Source organism: Epargyreus clarus, unplaced genomic scaffold (genome assembly GCF_041222505.1).
Source record: "Epargyreus clarus isolate Ecla_fem2 unplaced genomic scaffold, WU_Ecla_fem_2.2 ptg000008l, whole genome shotgun sequence".
NCBI classification, from domain to species: Eukaryota; Metazoa; Arthropoda; class Insecta; order Lepidoptera; family Hesperiidae; genus Epargyreus; species Epargyreus clarus.
Window position 1 is genome coordinate 12664992 of NW_027332216.1, and position 23653 is coordinate 12688644.

The 23653-nt window shown below is 36.9% G+C and overlaps 1 protein-coding gene across 3 annotated transcripts in view; it reads left to right on the forward strand.

Moving 5' to 3' along the window:
* The first annotated feature begins 150 nt into the window (after positions 1-150).
* The window catches only part of LOC140744476 (uncharacterized), a 30173-nt gene continuing 6670 nt past the window's right edge, over positions 151-23653 (forward strand). Inside the window, exons 1-6 of one of the 3 annotated variants that reach the window (XM_073076085.1) lie at positions 151-783; positions 1064-1253; positions 2447-2613; positions 6029-6204; positions 8186-8396; positions 22448-22575. In XM_073076085.1, coding sequence (XP_072932186.1) covers positions 765-783; positions 1064-1253; positions 2447-2613; positions 6029-6204; positions 8186-8396; positions 22448-22575 — 891 coding nt within the window. In that variant the 5' untranslated portion in view covers positions 151-764. The remainder of the gene's footprint in view (positions 784-1063; positions 1254-2446; positions 2614-6028; positions 6205-8185; positions 8397-22447; positions 22576-23653) is intronic. The other 2 variants (XM_073076086.1, XM_073076087.1) reach the window with 2 other exon arrangements.

The following is a 23653-nucleotide window of genomic DNA, read 5'->3' on the forward strand; positions in this document are numbered from 1 at the left end:
TGAAAAAATAAATTTCTAAGCCGTAAAACCATGTTTTAAAAGCGAAAACCTCTGACAACTGTGACACTGACAATTGACCATTCATTCAATCTTACTCATCCATTCCATTAACTTCATTTCATTCTCTCGTTCAATTTTAGTTCATTTGAAAATTGATCTCTGTTATGTGTTGATGCGTTTTGATAATTATTTTTGTGAAAGTTTAGGGGTCATGTTTTGTTGAAAAATAATACCTAATAACAGCTGTAAGAAACTTTAAGCAGTTTGTCATAGCATTCATTGAATGTTTAGAAACTTTTATCAATATTCCTTTTAAAGAATGTGTGATTATGACCGATAAGTGCGATGTAATTGGCGAAAAGTTTTACCCGCGAAAAAATGATAATTTAGTGCAGTGACCGCAAAACTTAGGTGAAATAGTGTTGAACATTATTACTATTACGTATTAATCTTCACAGAGATCGGTTCAGGTAAAGAATTTTGAATCAATGTCGGGGTAAAGTGTAGCCCACCCTCCTAACCGGCCGAAGTGGGGTCCCCTCCCCTCTGTAGGGGAAGTTAGGGCAGACAAAGGGTAGTCACCCCTATTCGTAGGGGAGTCCGGGCTTTGGACGAACGGTTAGTAGGGGAGGGATCACTATTTCGAGTTTCTATTTTTTTATTGTGTAACGGTTCGCGGGAGTGTGAGAAACTTGTACAGCACTACGCAGTTCGGAGTTGATTTAGTGCACTTGTGGTGACTACTTCTTGAAGATATACTAAAAATGGAGACAGCTAATGACGGTACTTACTAGTTACTAAAATACGTTGATTTTTGAATTTTAATTTATATAAATATCTGCATGCAATTATTTATATTACCATTAATTACCATTTAATTTTATTTTTTAATGTATTTTTGTATTTTGTACCTATTATAAATTGGGAACTATCTATCCACTAACTATAGAAGTAATAGTAAGCAAATATATACATAATTTCCATTCCAATATTCATAGAATAAATTAATAATGATATCATAACTAACTTAATTAATAGAATTACACTGGCAAATCATTTTTAGATGAGGCAATTGTGAAAAAAAACCTGATGGGAAGATATGCCCTGACCTCCATAACCAAAGACTCGGACGGCAAGATTCTGTACGGATGCAAGGAGTGCCCGTTGAAACACCATGACAAGGAGTTTTTGGAGCATCACCTATATTTACATTATAATGAATTCAGATTCCTGTGTGGAATATGTGGTGTAGGGTGAGTAGTTGGAATTCAACATTAACCCATAAATATCCCTAAGAACACCTACTAAGAAGAAATGTAAACTGAATAATTCCTTAAATGTAGACCTTTAAATGGTAAAGGTTACCTCCTTTATACATTGTAAAAATCCCATCCCCATTAATATAAAACAAATTAAAAGAACTGATTCTCATAGTCTCAGAGTTTTCTGAGTAATGTGTGCAATAGACACACATATAAATGTATAGAAAAATATTTAGACCTGATCAAATGTCTAATGTGAAATTTTGTTGTTTACATATTCGTCTGGCTGGGGACCGAACCCAGAACAAACTGAATTAGAACGGTATAATGACTGCTCTGCAAAGTGGACCATCAATATGTAATTTCTTAAAAAATGCTATCCTTGAATTTTAATTTAAGGGAGACATACTTTTCCGAGGCGTTCCAGCTTAGTCCTCAGGGGTAGCGGCGCATCTGTGGCCGACCTTAGGTAGGAATATCTAATTCCATCTGGGGTTGATTACAGATGGGTGGCAGTAGCCACTTATCATCAGGTGGGCTGCATGCTCGTCTGCTACTCCTATATTATAAAAAAAATTCCTATAAACTAAAATTGTAACAATGCTGTATTATAACTATTGTGTTTTGTAAATATCCATAAGTTATTAACATGTGTAAGCAAATAAGTAAACTATTAAATTAAAATTAATTCTGACTCAAAACTGTACTTATTCCTATTTATTTCACTATTGCATTTCGTGGTATTTATTTGTTGGAACTTTTTTTAACATGCCTTGTTAGATGTAAGTTAGAGTCAAATATTGCAACAGAATTTTAGATAAGTGACCCTCCGACCTATTGACCTGAAATATTGCACACACACATTTGATTTTGATGACAATACATGATTAGGTTAGTGATGTCATTCTAAATCCAATATGGAGGATACGTCAAGATGGCAGGCCAAATATTGTTATATATGCAAACCCATAATATGTATATCAAATGAAAAGGTCTTTCGGGAGGAATATGAAACCATAATGATGTTGTAAAAACATCGTTTTTAAAAACTTTCTTAAAACAGTTTTTTAATATCCATACTACTTTTTTAGGGTTCCATACACAAAACAGAAAAATGGAACACTGACAAGTTTGACTCACACTTGGCCTATTTCTTACCAATATTTTTTTTCTTTGTTACATAGACTTAAACGACGGGAACACCTTGAAAGACATACACAAGGCCACATGGAAGTGAGGCCTCACCTCTGCCCTGACTGCGGCAAAGCCTTCAAACGAAAGGAACACCTGAATATACACCGATCCATTCACAGCGGGGACAAGAACATTAACTGTGCTGTATGCAATAAATGTAAGTCAGACATATAAAATTCCTGCAGTAAATTTGTGGTGATTTTAGGAAACATGGAAATTAGCATTTATGAGTTAACCCTTTCAAAGGGTTACTGATCTTTTGATATTCAAATTACACTTTTATTATTTTTTTAATTTTAACATTAGAAATTCTTCAGAGATCCCTTTTTTGGATTGGTAAAAGAAGAATCATAATAAGACAAGATAATTAGAAAAATAAATAGCCATGTAGTTATTTTTTGTTTTTGCGTGTGTTAAGTGGTAAAATAAGAATTGAATTTGATGGTTAGTGGTCACTGCCGCCCATGGCCATTAGTAATCATCTCCATATACTATGGAGTTAGTTCTTGATTTTGTTTCATGGTTACGAGTCTATATGGCATACCGAACGGCGATTCTACCCAAGGACTAAGATGATCGGCTTATATGTAAATTAACCAACTTACACACCCTGCCACGAAACGTATGAATCGGTTAACGCTAGAAATAGGTGTGGCCGTGGTACCTCCCCGGTTGAACCATACTGGTTCTACCACCTTTCACTCTTTCAGAATTCTATTTAAATTGCTGTATATGTATTTTTTATTTATCTAATTAAGGTATTAAGAAATTGTGCATAAAAATAAATAAATAGTTGAGCGCGACTCCACCATCTCCTCTCATCTTAGACCCGATGTAAGAAAACTTAATAAAGTTCCATAATAATAGAGAAAATTACGAATTGTTCGATACATTCTTTAATGTCCGACCAACGAAACAAAATCGCGAAACTCATTCGAAAAATATAATTTTTACTCTCAGTCCCTTTCGGCGTCTCACAAAACTTACGATGCCCTTCGCTGCCCACGATTTTTTGCCGAAAATATAACCCTCCACTCCCCGGAGAGGATCCCCTCCTAACGGGCGCTTGTTAGAAAAACCACCCCTAAATTCGGTTTATACACATGTCGTAGATTTTATAAAGGTCTAAGGGAAGGGTGACATCGTATTTTGTTCAATTTATATTTTTCATATGTCTCTCTGAATACTTGATACCTGGTTATAGTAGGAATTGTATTTGGGGGATTTAGTTAGAACATGGTTCAGTGGATGAGGGTGGCATTTGAGCCAGAAGGGGGTATATACCTACATCTGCATATGTACCTACCTATACATATAGTTAGCGTGTTGAGCAGTGCTATCGATTTATTTTTATTTCGTACTATATATACGAGAGTAATATTATTGTATGACTGTGTACGTTACTTAATAATATAAGTAATCTGGGAAATATGAAAATTTAACTTTTTTTGGTTTCGAGGTACAACCGTCACACCTCTATTAACGCCTTACAAGTAGTGGTGTTGAAAGTGCTGCAGGTCGGCATCAGCATAAAAATAGATCGATCAAGTTCTTTTCGTAAAACGAAATTCGTCTTATGGTGCCCAGCAGAGGCATTACATATAGGTAGGTTATAGATAACGGAACAATCGTTCATTCATGGTTACGGATAGTTTTAACTTTAAGAATTAAATTGAAAAGCAACATTGCTTCTATCGGGTAGGAATGACGGTGATGATACTACCAAATTTTAACTAGGGTGAATTTTACCACCATCTACGTATAGGCAAGTTGGTATCACACACACAATTCGCCTGTGAACAACATATTCATAAGCGGATAAGTGGGTGTGGAGCGGTCCGGCGACGGTTTCACCAGTGGGGAGGGAGACCAACCCCCCCTTAGTGGGCTAGCGTTACGTAATTCGCCAGGGGCGTTTTACCCTGAACATACAGTTCTATGGAATCACGTTGCTTAGGTAGTATTAATGGCATGGTAGAGTAATGCTCAGGCATTATTAACCCTCTATTATTACTCTAGGTACCTTATTTTTATTTTTAATGACTAATAATTGTACAGTACCTACATGATAAATACAGGGTGTTTTTTTTTTAAATGGGCCTTCAGGGCCAAATCCGAAACTATAAGGATTAGCAAAAAATGCTGAAAGGAGTTACGAGGCTGATTTTGATTATTACTTAAACTGCACGAGAAGTTTTTTTAAAAAGTCTTTTTCACTAGCCGGGAATCGAACGAATTCATTTTGTAAAAAAACACACCCTGTATTATTTCACCTTCGGATAGTGTTGCTTATACGGATCAAATTCTGGGAAGTAAAGGAAATCCAAGGTCCAATGACAAACTAAAGGAAAAAGTGACGATTATTTTGCATTTTCATGAATTTCCCATGAAATTCCTTCATATTCGAATCGTCATTCTTTCCAGCTTCGCTTCGTTTGTTCACTAAATATCCCCTCTGAATATCTGACGCGGTCGAGTAATTTTTTTTGTCCCCACTTTTGACCCTCTCGTACGGCTGTTCCCCCCATGCAAACCGGCATTAACCATTTCCGGCATCAGAGGTATGTGAAATATAAACACTATCAATTTCTGACGCGCTGTATACACTCCCCCCCATCGGTGGAAAATAAACATATAACCTTTTTTTTTACCATCTACTTAATCCGATGGACGACACATTTAGCATCGTAGGCTCCCTTCCTAAGATGAAAATATTACGTCATTGTAAGCGCGTTTTATTATGTAAATCCCACTAGTTCCCTACCTTTGGTAGCTTTCCTAGTAACCAATATAGAATTTCAAAGCTTAAACGCCAAAACCTATTTCTGTACCTATAACAAATTACTTTTGATTTGAAAGGTTGTGGCAACCCACACATATTCGTTACATAATAATATGAGCTATTCTCATGTGGATATGGGTGGATATGGATTAGGAGGTCCGTAATCCCCCCTCAGCATAGTCGAGATAAACGTTTAAACAGGAGGATTTTTTTTGTTTTCGCCTGCAAATTTCAGATACTTTATTCCGGACCCTTCCCTAAGTATAGGTGAGATAAATATATTCGAAAGGGACGAATTTTTCGCCGTCTCATCTTATTCCCGGGTGACACTACTGTTTCGGGAACCCTCCTTAACAAAGGTATAGCATATGATATGGGTATTGTAGTCCTCGGAATCAGTAACGCGTGTGTTCGACCGTAGGTAGGATTCACTCATTCATCGTGACCACTTAACATCTGGTAGGCAGCGTGGTCGTTCACTGCTCGGCTGATTGGCTATATATAAAAGACTAAGTATGGCCCATTGACTATTATTGCTTAAGCAACTGATAGAATTAGCAATTAAGTGATTGTTAATGCAACTTAAGACTTAAGTTTTTTGATTAAAATCAAACAAGTGTCGCTAGTCGGTTGCACAACAACAGCAACAACTTTGACGCCCGAACAGCAGCAGCTATAGCGACTCGGTAGGTTAAAAGACAAGATGTAGTGTACGAATCTATCGCTCAGGCGATGGTGGCCAATAGTCAACCAGCTTAATATTCGCTAACCATTGCTTAATGTTCTACAGCGTTCTACCGCAAGGACCATCTACAGAAGCATCTGCAAACCCACAACAAGATCTTTATAAAGAACATAGGCGGTGAAGACTCAGAGATCGTAGATTTCAAACAGGAGCTCATAGAGTACGACGAGAAGCCGATCATACCCGAGGAAGTGATCAGCGACGAAGATATGAAAATGGAAGTAAGTGTACCACTAATAAGTGTGAACTGCTAATAACGTCCTAAAGAAACATACACGTCTAAGTGTTTTAAAATACATTTCAAGCGTGTGCGTGTTTTTTCTATGGCCTAAAATCTTCCCACTCTGAGGGGAGACCTGGGCAGTGTGACAGTAATGGGTTAGCGATGGCAATGATACAAATGAGGCTGTTGGAACCAGAGTAGCCTAACTACAAGTAAAAGTGTATTGTCCGCTCTGAAGTTGTTGCGAGGATGTATAGTCATACAATTTACTATGGTGACGCGATTCATTTCGATCAATTTCTATATTCACAGCGGACGAGCAGTTTTTCGCGCACTATACAACATTTTTAAATTACGAAAATACAGATGGATCAAAAATCATTAAAATGCAGTTAGACCACTCTGGTTCTAGCAATTATGACACAATCTATATTTTTTTGGTTAATAGCGGATTATGGCCAGCTACAAATCTCGTATGCTCTATGCAAGACCCGGCGAGCTTTCCCTAATAGAGGGCGGGTCAGAGAGAGGAATTCGCGAGTCAAGGATTTTGGTTTTGGACTTTGTTTTTTGCGAAGTTATCGGTGTTCGTGATATTCCAAATATAAGCCCTTCAAATGTCACATTTTTTTTGGCTTAGGGAGGAAGTTAGAGGACGCATTTTTTCTCTTTGGATGTCAAGGGGTGGCTTAGTGTTAAGCTAATTCTAGTAATGTTAAGTGCTCGTACACAAAACTGCGATGCGACGTCGCAGCGTAAAAATCTGCGAGCTCCCTCGACGCATCGCAAGAACTTGCGAATGAATTCGCATCGCACATTCCTGCGATGTTTCGTCACACTTGTTGACGCCATTTTTAGTTCGTTCTGGGAAAGCGTGTGGGGAAGACGTACAGACCTGTATTTGTTGTGTGGGAAGACGTATACTTTAATGTAAAAAATGACAAAGTACGTCGTTGACTTTTTTATATTACTGATTGAGGAGCGCCCTGTTCTTTGGGAAACTAAATATAAAATAAATTATATATAAATTATATATGAATTACATAAATGGATGAACCCAAAATTTTCTTTGTTACTCTTTCCTGTATCTCTTAAGCAATAACAAAAGTGCACACTTCTTTTTACGATCCATGTCACGACCTAATTTTCAAAATACGTTCCGTACGGTTGACGGTTGTCGAAAGAATGGTCACCCTGGGAGATGCTATGCCGCACGATATCGCATCGCAGCAATTCGTGTCGCAATTTTCTGCGTTGCGAATTCGCATCGCGTCGCATCGCAGTTTTGGGTACGAGCCCTATGTCTGTAGGCTTGCAATCTTTATTTCGCGGCCGCCATATTGGAAAAGGGGAGCAAATCTTTTTTACAGCAAACTATTCGCACAGAAAAATAAAAAGAAAACGTCTTTAAAATTGAATTCCCTACAATATTTTTTTAATACTTGACATAATTTCTTTGATATTTAACAAATTAATTGTAAAATATATAAATCGGTGCATCATATAAACCAAATTGATGATAAAGGAATATGTTTGCAGTGTACATCGTAAGTAACGTCGACCTTTGTGGTCGATACTGATTTAGTGGGTCAAGGTGCAGTCAGGATTTTACAAACGGTTATTATAAAAATAATACACAATAACTGATATTTTCTGCGTATAAAAAATAATGAAACCGGTTTCTGTGGAATGCTATTAAAAATTACTGATTATGTTAAACGTTTGCTGTTTTTTGCATGCATTATACAAATATTAAAAAAATACATTATAATAATTTGTCTACTATAAATAAAAGGATAAAAGTATGGTCCAAACGGCTTAGCGATTTTTAACATAACATAACATTACATGAAGTGTTGGATTCCTCTCAATGGTGGGAATAACTCAGGCTATATATTTAAGCAGCCAGCTTTTTTTTTTTAATCTTATTATACTCTCGATGTTCTATTTCGCGCACCCAATCAACCATTTATTTTCAGATCGACGACGGCTCCGCGGATTCCCCGGCGGAGACAAGCCAAGCGCCCACGGAACCCGAGACAAGCGAAGCGCAGGACTCAGGCAAGGAGAGCACCGCGCGGCCGTTCGCGTGTACAGTCTGCAACAAGACATACAAGCGCCGTCATCACCTCCAGTTGCACAGCATCACGCATCTGTCCAAGACGAGCATATGCGAAGAGTGCGGGAGAGGTGAGTGGTGTTTTGTATTGTATTTTTATTTTTACTATTATTTTTGTTTCGTTCGGCTGCAGGTAGATACTTACTGAATGTCAAGATTTTTGGATGAATAAGAAAAAAATATTTTTCGAAAACGTTAGTTTGATTCGCTAATTGGAGCCGCCGACATAAGATCACTTTTCTAGAAATTACTATACACTTGTGAGAGTATAGTGCAGAGTAAATTTTTATTGTTGAAAGTGTAGCTACACTTGCGCGTTGCGAACGAACGTCGAACTAACTTGCAGTCCCTCTGATGAAAGGAAGTTAGTTGAAGTTACTGTCGCCTATTGACATATAACTTATATAATAATTTAAATTTCTTCGGACCAAATAAAGTAGGTAAACATTGCGTTCAAAGATTCCGTTACATACCCAGATAATTATGTATTTAATTTATTTATTTATTCGGTTTGCCAATGGTTACATCACATACAACAATAACAACAACGTATCTTAAGCCAATTCAAAATAAGTATGTGTACACCTTTTGAAGCAAACACAGCACGCACAATTTATTTATAGAATTAAAGTTTTCGTTTAAATCGGTTTTAAAAGTTATACACTTTTTAAAAGCATTGATTGTGATATGTATACACATGAAGCTTATAAAAGCATGGTAAAAACTAACTACAAGCAACATTATATTTGTTATTAACATAACTTTGTAAAGATTGTGTAGTCTATTGATTTTTTTTTTTGCATTTTACTGACAAACATTATAATAATAAGGCAGCAAGGCCTGGCAGGTAGGTTACACCCTTTGTGAAGACCCCGTTATAGGGCCCATTATGAAATTTCATCTCCTATTTTTCCATCCTTAGGGATGAGATTTTTTCCGATACATAAATAATAAAAATTGGTGTAGGATATTGCTTGAGGGATACAAAAAAAGGGATAAGGTCAAATTATGAACCTGTTTTTTAGGACTTCAAAAAGGGAGGTTCTGTAATCGTCCGCTATATATGTATATATGTAGACTTGCGTGTCTGCGATTTTCTCAAATATTGATTCAATGAACCTTTTTGAAAGACTGGTTTAAAAAATATACCTATTTATTATTCCCCTGTTCATATAAAATCAAAGAATAGTCCGTAATAAAAAATATGACTATGGGCTATTATTCAACGTTCTTGTTTTTGATAAAACCCTTCTCAGAAGGGGTTGTAAAAAGTAGGGCATTAAAAGGGGGAGATGCTGTTTAATGTAGTTCCTTCAGCGAGATACCCCTTTCCATTTTAGCATTAGATAATCGAAAACGCTTTTTGCGATGTGCATGTGGCGCCAGAGTTCCGGATTCGAAGATTGGACATTTTTTATAACATTATAGTAGTGATCGAGCAATGAGCATACAATCCATTTAATGTCCAAGTAGTCGCTGCCATCCAAGGACATTTGTAACGAACTCCGTACAGAACAAGAGTTATTTACACCTCACCAAGGGAAGAGGGGTTTAAAAAAATTGCCAAAATCACCTGACGTAATGGACGTCCCATTTTACCTGAAGCTGATCACAGTTGCGTCACCACTTCTAAGAACTATACTATATCACCCGGCATCTACACCGCTCTATCGAAGGAACGGTTTCGTGCTAGAAATAGATGTAGCGGTGGCACCTTCCCGATCGAACCATACTGGTTTTACCACCTTTCAAACTTTCACCCTAGACTTGATTCATGTGATATGTGAGCTCTGGGTATATAGATTTCCACGGGTGTACATATTATATTCGTTCCAAAATTCATAAAAAAAAAGAAATATGAAGGCCAAGTCTAGTAAGACAATTATGGTTTTATGATGATAGAGGGATAGTGCTTCTAAAATATAGAAGTTTAACATGTTACAATAAAATATTAAAATGTGGGCAAAGGATGGCGTAAGCTACTCCAACGGTGGTTCTCAAACTCATTTCATCTAACGCTACTTTTGAATCAATTTTTTTCGTCTCGCCTCCTAAGATTGTCAATCTTTTCTCTTATTGGGAATAAATCTGCGAAAAAAAAGAATATTATTATCCTATAACAAAGATCTGTCACTAAAATGAGTAAAAAAAAATAGCAAATCAGCCTTCGCCCCTTAACAACTTGCCGGTGCCTGCGGGCATCAAGCGCCCACAAGGGGACATTATCGCCCACTTTGAGGAACGCTGTTCTACAGTGTGGGATCTCAGCAAAAAATAGACGCAACCCCTCCTTACCCCCGGGTATCGTAAAGGGCGAGTGGGGAGCTTAGGCTCGGGTATGTTGGGTAGCGGCCAGGCGTGCTCAGGGATTCACTTTACAGTATCTATATATCTATAGACTATATTGTAATGCTGTTCGTTTGTTTGGCCGAGTTTCGCGCTCAAATGCTTAAAAGCTTTACGGTCTTATTTTCTTTGGTTGAGATAATGATGATGAGAGCAGGATATAAAAATCTGATATACAATCTTACTTGTATTTCAATGGAAAAGGATCAATTTTTACTAGCCTGTTGCACAAGATAACAAGATGATCTTTTTCGAGTTGTACGGACACAAACACTCGGCAAATCTTTATCATACTTATAAATATTCGTCAATGTGCTATACGCAAAAGTATGAAGTACCTTCGCACACAAAACATGATTTGGTATACAACTACTTAAATGGTAACATAGCTGTTTGGATAAGCGCATTCGGTTTCTCAACAGTTGGGTAAGAGCGAGGTGGCCTTGCATCAGCATTCGGTATGCGGTGCTGTCGCCGGGGATGGGGGGCACAGGGTCGACCACCACGCCATGTTAGGTGACATTACTATAACATGTATTGTATAGAGAGTTTACACTATCGGCTGAGTTGTCGTTCGAAATCTCTTGGGTGAGAAGCTTTGGGGCATCCATTTATTACATAAGGCATTAGGGGAGGTAGGGGGTTTTGCCAAAACTCACCCAATCTCGTGGAGAAGATTAGGGGATCTCTACAAACATCACGTTGATTTTCCGCAAAAAGCAGTGTACGAGAAAACTTAGCCTAATTAAAAATCCTACACAATATGCTATTGTATATTTTTAACAATCTTTCGTGAGATGAGGAGGAAAATCGAGACAAATGTCACGACACGTCATCAAGAGAGGACGTTGGATGGTTGGAAATAATGGATGGTCCCTTTCGACCGAGCACGATCATGTATGTAATCACATACTCAATTGACATTCCGAAGTCATCGAAAGCAAAAATCAAAATAAGACGTAAATTCAAGACTTCGAGACAGATTCAGGTCATCTAGACTCTTGCGCCTTACTTGTCTCGACATTTCGCTGACACGGGCTTAGCTACAGCTTTGCTGAGGAGGAAGGGGGGGAGGGTCCAAACCTGAGAGGCATAGCGTGGGTTCGCACCGCCCGGGTCGGAAGTTGAATTTATAATTAGGTGCTCCTAAAATGTCTGCTGCTAAAAAGGTCGCCAAGAATAAAAAAGTCCCCGAAAGTCAGCTGAAAAAAGTGCTGCAATTTTTTTTGTCTATGCTAGTGGTTCGGTCCTCTGTCATATTTTTGAGCTATTTCTATTAAAAATATGCAGAATAAATTATCCGAGCAGTTGCTTTAAAATCTTTTCTGTAATCATCACTATGTAATAATATAAAAAGTGTTTTATGTGTTTTAGTAATTTGTAAATATAATAGAAATCACTTATAAATTTTACTTTGAATGATATCTCTCCATATAACGCTAGCTGTTACAAAAACCTATGAATAGTGAACATCACATGTAAACGCCCGAATTAATAAAACATAACCTTTCGAATGCATATGGTAAAATTGCAACAAAATATTATCATGTGGTCGCTTTGGCAAAATGTACGGTTACGTAACAGCGGGGTGGCCTTGTAGGAGCGTTCGACCGGTTTGTGGCGTATCCTCTCGCCGAGAATGGGGGGCGCAGGGTCGACCGCACCCGCACACATGGTAATAATGTAGACTCCTAACGCAACACGGGTTTTTGGTACTACCTTATTTATAAATCGGAAGTAAGGCAAGGGGTTATATGAAAATTGAAGGACTAATTATGTAGCGCGCTTATAGAGAATATTCAGCGTGTGTTACTCCTACTTCTGCATAATGTGTGTTCGTAGGCCAACGCCAGTGATTAATCTTCTATAACATAAAACAGTAAGGTGACTGTGTCAGATGATTGTGTCAGAGATCAACGCACCGCCGAAGTCACTGTACCTAATAGTTCTGAAATTTTGCACATAAGTTCTTTATACAGCGTAAGTTAAGAAAGGAATTTTAGAAATTTCACCCCTAAGTGTACAGAGTTACACGGCGCTTGGTTGAGACAATTAGCTCGTAATTATCTGCTCCCACATATCGCGGTGAGTTAAAAAAATTAACCGCATGTGTTCATTCAGCGAAGTACGAGTATGTATGTTAGGTATAATTAATTGGGAGTAAATTTTTGTACTTCGTTTATTTACGCATTTACCTATATATTAAAGTGTATACGTTACTAAGACTATATAAATATGTAGCAGTAGGGTGGCATAGTGGCAGGAGCCTCGTTACGACCGGTTTGTGGTATATACTCACGCTGTAAATGGAGGGCGTAGGGTCGATAGTACCCATGTGAGGTTAGGGCAAGTGTTACTGTGTTAGATTTATATTTAATTTCTGTTTTTATATGACAGTTTCAGGCGTTCTACGTAAAGTCGCTGGCGAATTCATATAAATTTAGTTTTACTAAATTCAGTGTCGTCTCTACTCGGAGATAACACATAGACAAGCTAGAGAATCCCCTAGATTATCTATGTAGTAATGACTAGTCGTTGCTTATTTTTCCAATAAATACCATTTTCTAAATTAATATGCATATTATTGCATATTCACTACACTGAAATGTACCCTAGAACCCTTCAGATTATTCTATCCTCTTATTGACAAGTTTCACTGAATTTATTGCTTGATAATCATTTGTGACAATAGCGATTGTTTTGTTAGTTCGAAGAAAAATACTTTTGTGCACATGCAATAAATTATCAAGTTATTTAAAAAAAGGCTATTCGTCCTTTGTAATAAGTAGTTAAATCATCCATGAAACTTCCATACTATATCCTACTATGTGCCTACAAAGGGTAGGTATGTACATTTTGCCCTGGAAAATTAAAAATTGTTCACAGGGTACATCGGGCGAAAGCTTGTTTGACATAAAAAAGAGAAAGTTTTTGTTGGAGGGACGGACGGTACAAAAAGTGGGCACATGTAGAGGGGGTGGTGACCGTCGGCGCTTCGTACAAATGGGTGAACCGTTATTTATGGCACGGATTCATTTACCCTTGTAAGGTCTCGAGAATGTTTGATTTGTGAAGTTTTAACGAAAAAACTTGATTTGTTTGTGTTTTGTACTAAATTAGGAGAACACTTTTAGGATCACTGCTTTTTTCTTATAAAAAGTATAATATATAAAGGTTATGGTTTTGATATACTTATCATTAATATTTATTACAATTTGGTGTTATTAGGTATTTTATACAATTATTCATATTAAAGTTAAAATTTTGAAAAGCCCTAAGTATATCATCCCTTTAGTTTATTCCCTAAAAAAAAAATATTAGACGCTTTTAATTCCTTTTAACTACGAGTACTTTGAGAAACCCTAACTTACTCTAGCGTTTACGGAACACTGCTAACATAGGGCCGACTCCCACGCGTCCGGTTTTTTTGTCGAGTAGTGCGCTTAAACCCAACGTCACAATGGCTTCCAGCGGCCTTCGTGGAAAGGCAACCGCAGGTAGACCGCCCCCCACCCCCTAGGGCGATCCCCTCCATTTCGCTTGACCTAAATATCGACCTGTCTGTTGGGTAACATACCTACCTTCGTAAATGTAGCACCGTATATATAGTATATGTGATGTGTTCAATTCATCTAATATACCATAGCAGTTCCACTACGTTTTACCCTTTGGTTATTTAGTTTGTCTAATTATTTTTGTATTGTGATGTACTATTTATTATTATTAAATTATAAATAATTAAAAATCAAAAAATACATAAAACCGACCATCGCCTACTCATTTTTCGAAACCAGTAAAAATATGCTCGATAAAAGATAATATAAATTTTATTCTTTTGTGCTTTGTACAAATTTTCATATTTTGGTTAAGGTGATGTTTTCGACTAATCTCAGTATTTATGTAGTTGTCACATTTTTTATCACACACACATTCACGCTATCCGAAGTGTTGGTTCTGAGGTCTCTTGGGACTTGTATCCCCTACTTTTTTGTACCAGTTCATTAATTTATTAGTGACGAGAGGTCGCGTTCACCCAGTGTCAACTGTTCACGAAGTTTCGGATACGTCCGAAGAAAAGTTTGACAAATGTCCTGCTAACATTATCTATAAAGGTGTAAGTTACTAAGGATAGATAAATGGATGGACAGATATGTTTTCAATTCTCAAAATTAAAACCTTAATCACTTTTGATATTTAAGATAGAGAAACATTGTCATCGTCACAATAAGCAGGACTTAAGCGGAGCGCTATTAAAACACGCCACAAACCCTTGTTAAGGGAATGTACCCATGTACATGACCCGTCAGGGGGAGGGGGTCTTTAAAAATACCACGCTTAACCACAGGGGCGGGGAAGTGTTGTTAGGTTTTCATCACATATCTCTAGAAAAATCTCACTCTTTTCTAGCTGTATTCAAATTTGGCGTTTTTTTAAACTCACAACACTGACGCTGGTTAAAAAATTGTAAAAATGGATTACGTAGTATAGGTACATTCCCTAATGTCATGCGTCATCGTTGAGATCGCGATGCAATGGAGGAAAGGTCATGTAGACATCAGGTCAAACATTCCTCACAACACTCATCGCTATAAAACCGGTAGAACGTGCAAAGGATACCTATGAATCCACGGCGTAAAGATTCTAAAATCTAACCCATCGGAAGCCCTTGGGTCGTTGCGGGGTTCCACAGGGAGTAAAGTAGGTTAAGTTGGTATTGTAGACCCCTTCCTTGAAATGCGCACAGTTGTGCCTCGTGAAGCAGAGGAGTTCCTAGTGAACTGCTTATCTTTGTTGAGTATTTTACATTGTAACTGGACTGTTTATTCCTGTTTTTATTGAATGCGCTGTGTGGTGCTTATTGCTATTAATTCTCTGTGGAAAAAATATATTTAATTAAACAATATATATAATTTCGGCTATGTGTATGTAATGTTCCATTTATTACAAACGCGGGCACAACAAAACAGTTAATCAACTGACATATTTTATTTTCAGAATAATTGTAGGATTTTGTTACGAGGATCAAATTACTAATATCGTTTATTCTTGATAATAGTGGGGGAGCTCAAGAAAGGGATTTCGGGAGTCAATCGACCGCGGGAGTTTAACATATCCTTACAATATCTTACACCATATAGAATATCTCTATATATTAACTATATGTATTTTATGTATAATATCTATAAGTTAACATTAATTAAATATGATTTTTGTAACGTAACGTTACCGTTTTCGATTCAAACAAGGTAACGTCAATCCTTTTTTGCCTAAGGTAGTTTAAAAATGCCCAAACCAAAATACGGATTATATCTACCTATATGTACAAAGAAGACTGCAGGGTTAGGACAGAGCTATTTCAAAATGTACCATTACGGTGCGGTAAAGTTTCGTATTACAGCGAGTCACTGGTTGGCGTTACCGACCCCCCATATAGCGTGGCGCTGGGCGAGGGGAGGGATCGTCGAGGGTCTAGCGCCCCCTGGCGGAGCTCACTCTGAACTAATGAATCCGTTGGTTGCCGTCCGTTGACCGATAACGCTCGGGTACATGCGTTAGATCGTATGTTATGTTGTTGATAGTAATGCTTAAGCTATGTGTAATGAAGAATTGATTTTGTCTGAGCATATAAGCTTAAATTATCGGCGCGATACTAAAACATACAATGCTCTTAATAAAATTCTCATTTGTTTGTCCGACGGTACAGCCGTCAAAGTTTAACGTATAACATTCCATTTAACTTGGTATTACAAGCTTTTATTTAACTTGCTTATTTGCAAGTTAAATAAAATTATTTTATTTAGCTTGCGTTATTTCGTCAGTATGTAAGGATTACATTTTGCGACTTTTTTAAACCAGTTTACACCAACCGATTGAGCTGCAGTGTTGCATACGCGTTTCGTTTGGATGACAATGCACGATTAGCGTAGTGACGTCATTCTGAATCGCATATGGCGGACGCCCCAAGATGGGAAACGAATTATTTTGTATACACCTTCAATCTTCATAAATTTAGACATTTGGTTTTTACGTTTGATTACGTGACGCGTTTAGTCGACCCAAATCTCATCTAATATTACTTTGGGGTGGAGAGAGGGAGTCTCGGTAAATATCACGTATTTTTTTCCACAAGACAGAGTGAAATTATGAGAAAATAGTGTTAAATGAAATAACCTCAAAGTCCAAGTGTCGGTGGCAGTGTCCACTTACCAACAGGTGGACTTAAATACTCATTTGCTAATTTTTTGAAACATGTTCTCTAATTATTTAAAATAACCGCCCAATTAGGAACGTGTGTTAGCACCCTTACTTACGAAACCCATAGAAGTATCTTGCGACATCGAAGGTCGTGCAACCGAACCATTGTTGTGGATACAAAGGCGCCTCCTCGCGACACCTTTGACCTTAAACTTAGCACACGAATTTAACCATCTGCTTTACGTTTGACTAACTTTCGCAACGTTGTGTCGTCGACCCGATTTAAGATCGTGGAACTCTTTGAAATTTGAAGCCTCCTCTGGCTTTATATATTAAAGGATTATAATAATTTTGCGTATTTTTTTTATTATTCCATTTTTCTGGTTAATATGTTTTTAAAACCACCCAGGGGTTGCGAACAGAAAATCGTCCCCATTTGTGTAAAGGGGGAAGCACCCCTGTCAAGAAAAATGACATTTCATTTTACCGTGGATATCATAAAAAAATATATAATATTTAAAAAATGAAAATCTTGATAATGTGCATTTAATAGCCCTTTATATTATAAAAGTAATTTTGTCTCTATTTTGTCAAAACATGTACGATTTTGATGCAATTTTAATTAAGGCCAAGTTACTAAGAAGTGCCTAACTTGTGACTAGGAGCATGGTTTTGAGGTAAAAAACCTTAAAAATAAAGCTTTATTCATGTTTTTTCAAACCGCTCCTTTCTCCGAGGATCTTATAAGAATTCCTTGTCGTACTATGAAACCTTAAATATGAGTTGGTATTTTTTGTATTATTTGTGCTCTAAGTAGCTAGTCATTTTTTTAAGGTTGAGTTTCTGTGGAACTGAAACAATAGGAAAGAAGTAGTATAAATTACGAGGGGAAACAAGTTTCAGTCATACGTTGTCTTAAATATTTGTGGGTTTCTTGTGTTGTGATGAATTTGCATACTATTTTTTCGATTCAGCGCTGAGAAGAGCTTCTAGAAACTTCTCAAAGAATGTAGAAGGTAGAAAAAATGAGTCAGATGGAAATGTAATAGTTGAGCCCGGCAGATTATTAATAGAATATAGAGTCTATATATCTCTGATGCCGGAAGTATGTTAATCTGCCGGTTTGCGTACAGCCGTACGAGAGAGTTAAAAATAGAGAAAAAAAACTCCAGCGCATTAGATATTCAGAGAGGATATTAAGTGACCTCAGACGAAGCTCCCATTCGAAAGACTGATGATTCCGATAAGAGAAAAGCTCTCAGTAACTCTTTGAGAATGAAAAAAATCGCTATCTTGACATATTCGTCAAATTATTATACAGGTTATTCGAGCTTGATGTTTTAGTTATGTTCTCCACTAAATCATCAGATTTATGGTAGTAAGAAAAGAATGCAAACTTCAACAAAATTTAATAAGGGTTCCATTATTTTCGTTTTGACGTACGGAGCCCTCAAAATCATTCTGGTGACTAATTTGCGTTCAAATATAAAAACACACTTAATCGAAATCGCCTTTCTGGAGAATTATAAGCAAAAATTTTATATATATAGAGATTATTGTTAGGTTAGGATCGATCGCTGGCTGCCATTGCGTGGGTGCGTCAGTAGGCCGCGTGGGCTCGACCCTGGCGACCTTGCCGATCCCTACTTTGGGGGCGATCCCTATGGGCCTGCCACGGGGGGCGCATGGGGGGACCACCTCGGGCTTAGGGGCGGCTAGATTGTAGAGGGGTTTTAGAGATTTAATTTGTTGTCGGGTGGGGCAGCTCCGGGCTCGAAATCCGACCCTGCCACACATGTTAGACGGGGGGAATTTACGTTTTATATTATGGATTTTGGTACGGTTTTAGAAAAGTATTTCCCCTACAATGTAGATGAAATAAAAATCGTATTGCTTCATTGCTTTAAGTTTGTATCCAAAAGCAGAGGTGAAATAGTAAACTTAAGCCTGATTGGGATGAACCTGGCATGTACCTATTAGTCGTGCCTTTGAACTTGGCCTCGGGGTATTTATACGGTGTTGTTATGTTTACGCCAGAAATTTAAATATTAAAGGTGAAAAATAACTTATGCATGTTACCGTAAACGCTGTAAAAGTTACTAACGACCAATAATATCATTATAAATAACACAGATAGTAATTTAAGAGATAAGTTGGTAGTTCGGTAGAGAATATTCAAATCTGAATAGCTACATTGCGTTCTATAGCTATTGGTTCATAACTTCATATACCCACAAGGAGACTCGGTCTAGTCAGTCATCGGGAGCGTTCACGTCTTTATAGAAGTCTCTGTAATTTAAATTACTGAGATCTTTAAGGTAGTCACAGACGGTGCGACAATAAAACCATTTTAATATACTGTTGTATATTATTATATTATAGCAACCATACATTTGCTATTATGAGCTGTGATAATCATCATCATCATCATCATCAACCCATTACTGTGTCCCACTGCTGGGCACGGGTCTCCTCTCAGAATGAGAAGGATTAGGTCATAGTCCACCGCGCTGGCCAAGTGCGTATTGGTAGACTTCACATACCTTTGAATTGTTTTTTTTTTTATATATCTCAGGTAGGCAGGTTTCCTCACGATGTTTTCCTTCACCGTTTAAGCAAGCGATAATTAATTTCTAATACGCACATAAATCTGAAAATCAGAGGTGCGTGCCAGGGATTGGAACCTCGGACCCCTCGATCGAGAGGCCGCGTTTCTTAACCACTAGGCTATCACTGCTTTTATTCACATACGTTGCTATAAGAACGTATGATATTGTCTGTATCAACCTTTAGTCTCTACAAAGCCTATATTAAATGGAAAGGAAAAAGGAAAATGGCGCTTTCTACTCTCGTAGTACGTACCGGGATTTCCGGTTATATGTTTGCTACGAAAACGTGTGTTGGAGAGGTTAGCATACCGGTCCGACGGGCAGATGGGTCCGGATTCGAGCCCGCTCAAGACACACCTTTATGTTATTTTGACATCACGCCCTTCATTTGTTTCAGTCTTATGATAATCCTGATCATTTCTTATGATAAGAAATGATATTTCTAAAAAACAAAAAAAATATATTTGTTTTTTACTGCGGAAGCTGCGATGTTTCTTACAATAGTGTTCAATGTGGAGTCAGCTTAATTATTAAGGCGTTAAAGTATTTTCCACTGAATTCCATTTCAAACGGTTATATACATATACATATTGTATGTTAAACCTCAAAACGGTGCGCAGTAAGCTTCGGAAACAGAACCCTCCCCCTACACTCGGGACCTCTCAACCCCCCAACAGAAATAGTACCCCCATCCCCTCCTAAAATACTTGACACGAGCCGGGTACGACTCCCCTCGCTATCTACGAAATTCTGTAGCTAAGCTCTTGCAAAATGGATATACCACGAGGTATTTGCAAAATGTTTTCTACATTTTTGTCTCGTGTAACATGTAAAATTTTTTTATACCTTCAATTTGAAACGAAATTACTTGAGTTATGTTTATTAAAGTAACTCCATTTAAAAATCTTGTTGATAGGGTATTATTAACTTATTAAGGTAATTTTGTGTACAACTTAATCCTTAGGAGTAGTAGTAACGCATCTGTGGCCTACCTCTGGTAGGAATAGAGATGGGCAAAGAACCCGGTTTAAACCCTGTGCAGGGTTTAAACCCAATAAATACCCGTTTATTTCCTCCCACTGGGTATTTATTTGGGTGTTTATAAAATGAGTTAAAAAAATCTACACAAAGCTTTTAAAATAGTTCAAATGTTTATTTAATAGATATACTATAGGTTTTTACTGTATATCTAATGTTTTTAAATTTTTAAATATTACATTTTTAGGGGTTCATCTATTTTTATTACCTTTTTAATTATTATTTGTTTGACGAAACAAATAGCGCACAACTAAAACAAATAAGTATACCTCTCGTATACTATTGCACAGGTGGTGTGGGAATATGGGCATATAATGTAAAATGTAATTCTTACGTATCTTAATATCTTAATAATTATAGCTTTAAGAAAAAAAAATACAAACATTATTTTATAGAAAAATTTAAGTGCTACAACTTTGGTCCAAGGTACTTTTCGATCAAATTTACCGTTTTCGAGAAAAATCCAGAAACTCGAAAATTTTGATTTTTGACCCCGAATAAGTGCCGACACACACATCGATGAGGACTTTTGGAACTTTACTTGTGATGGTAAACCCAAGGTATCTACGGAAATTTAGCTTTATGTTATTTGATTACTATTTTTATGTCTAAATTGACCGGACTATAAAAACTCCTCTACCAAAATGTTTCAATGTCATTTTCTGTAAATTAAGTACAAAAAAGTTAAAAAAAAGTCTTCCCAAAGTTTAATCTATTATTGTTATTACCTTTGTTATTTTTGGTTTAACGACAAAAAGTTATAGAACTAAAATTATAGATAAATCAATTTGAAACCATAATTGTTCTTACTAAATTTCTGTGCGACAAATAGTTTGCCTGGTAGAGCGTAAAAACGCTTTGTGCCCCTTTTTTCAAGATGGCGGCCGAGGGACAACAGTTGGGACTCCACAAATTAGGATTTAACTGTACACTAAGCCCTTTACACTAATCATTGACATCTATAAAATATAATTGGGTCTTCGAAAATTGCAACCCAAATGTAACAAACACATCCGAATGGACTATAACAGCGTAGTTAAATGAAATATGTGCTTTTAGAGTGCATATTTAGTGAATTGTTTACAATATTATTTTAAAAATGATATTACACGAAGAAAATAAAAATATGAATGACAATAGTTTACACCCGCTGTTTGGGTGTTTATTTGGGTTTAAACCCTATTTCACCCAAAATACCCGGTTTAAACCCGTATCCACCCATTGGGTTTAAACCCTCTGCCCATCTCTAGGTAGGAATCTAATCTTATCTGGCGTCGATTATGGGGTCCATGAGCCCCAGTAGCCACTTACTATCAGGTGTACGTATTGCATGTTCGTTTGTTATTTCAATATTATACAAAAAAGTTGTAAGTACGCCCCACTCTAAGTAGATACGTATGTCCAGCAGTCGTATTGCAGTAATGGATTTACGATGAAATAGAAAATATTTTTCGAGAGCGGAATTATTCACGATAGTTGTTCAAAGAGTAGATAGGTATCATAGCCATAAGCCCGTAACAGAGTAGGTATAGTAGCCAGGGTGGATTTGGGTGTTTAACCCACCGGAATCGTTTCATGTACCTACCACGTCACTGCAAATAACACGTATGGTATTGATTCGATTTGCTCGTTGTATTTTTAGGCGAATATTTTGTTAAGAAAAAGTTTTTTTTTCAAAACTATCAAATTTCAAAACTATTAAAGGCCTATTACTAAGCCTTCGCTATTTCTCTGTCTATCTCAAGGTTTTATCTCTTGAACCATAGTACTTGTACTTGTTTTTTTTTTGTATGAGATACTTGCGCGTTTAATTAAGTTTTCAATACTTACAAATGCAAAAAAAAACAGAAAATTTGTTGATACGGAGCCCTCCGTTCGCGAGTCTCACACGCACTTGGCCAGCGACTTAATCATCTCCTCTCCTCACTCCCCAGCCTTCTACTGCGCGGAGCTTCTGCTGGAGCACGTGAACCGAGTGCACAGCAACACGCCCGGCTACATCGAGCACATGCAACCGGAGACCATACTAGGAACAGAGACGGAACCCGCCGCGCGGTTCGTTGTGAGTATATAACCACTATATTGCTATATCGTTTTTGAATTGCCTTTTGGCGCGGTTGGAAAAATGAGCGGATTTTTAAAACATCTACTCATTGATCTATAAATATAAAGATCCGCCACAAGCGGGCAAAACTTGAAACATACAAAATACGGCAAGTGGTGTAAAACGACTCCAGCCAAGTCCAGTCGCTCTCGCGCGGCGTAGTAATACACACGAATGTCACTGAACACGTTGAACGTCATTATTTTGAATTTAAAGCCTCAAAATGCCTTCTTGTGCAATGCGTAAATGCAAAAATTATGCTCGAAAAAGAAACAAACTTCATGGAATCACCTATCACACGTAAATGAAGAGAAATTATTAAATTTTGTTTATTTTTCGTGTTCGATCCGCCATGATTACGTGAGTAACCAGAAAGAGACAAAGTATGTTTTTGTCAATGAAAGTGATAAAGACGCAAAATGCATGGTCATAGATCAACAGAACAGAAGTGACATTTTATTGAATCTGACGATGTTCATATGTCGTATGTTATAGTTTAAGATCCCACTGCTTAATTTTTATATTAGTGTGTTTTTAGTCAAAATATAACATTTTATGGTTTATTTTAATAAAATAAAATCGATATATGGGAAATTCTGTATCCTAATCTTTAAATTTCCTTCGATACCTGTGGTAAATAATAAAAAATATTACCATAAAATTTATATAGGATAGTATACGGTATTTTAAAATTTCTTTAATTGAATATATATTTCAATCATTAAGGTCGTATTTCTTCCTTAACCTAAACATAATTTAATAAATAATCTTTGTATAGCCAGAAATTAATCCTCAAAAAGACCACGGTAAAATTAGAATCTTATATATAAAATTCTCATGTCACAATGTTAGTTACTGTACCTACTCCTGCGAAACGGCTTTACTGATTTTCACCAAAATTTATATGCATATTCAGTAAGTCTGAGAATTATATTTTTATTTAATAATTATTTATTTAGTTAAACTGTACTATAACATTTCTACGTAAACGACGTACTAAAACTATTATCGACAGTTTTGGACATTTTTTACCTTC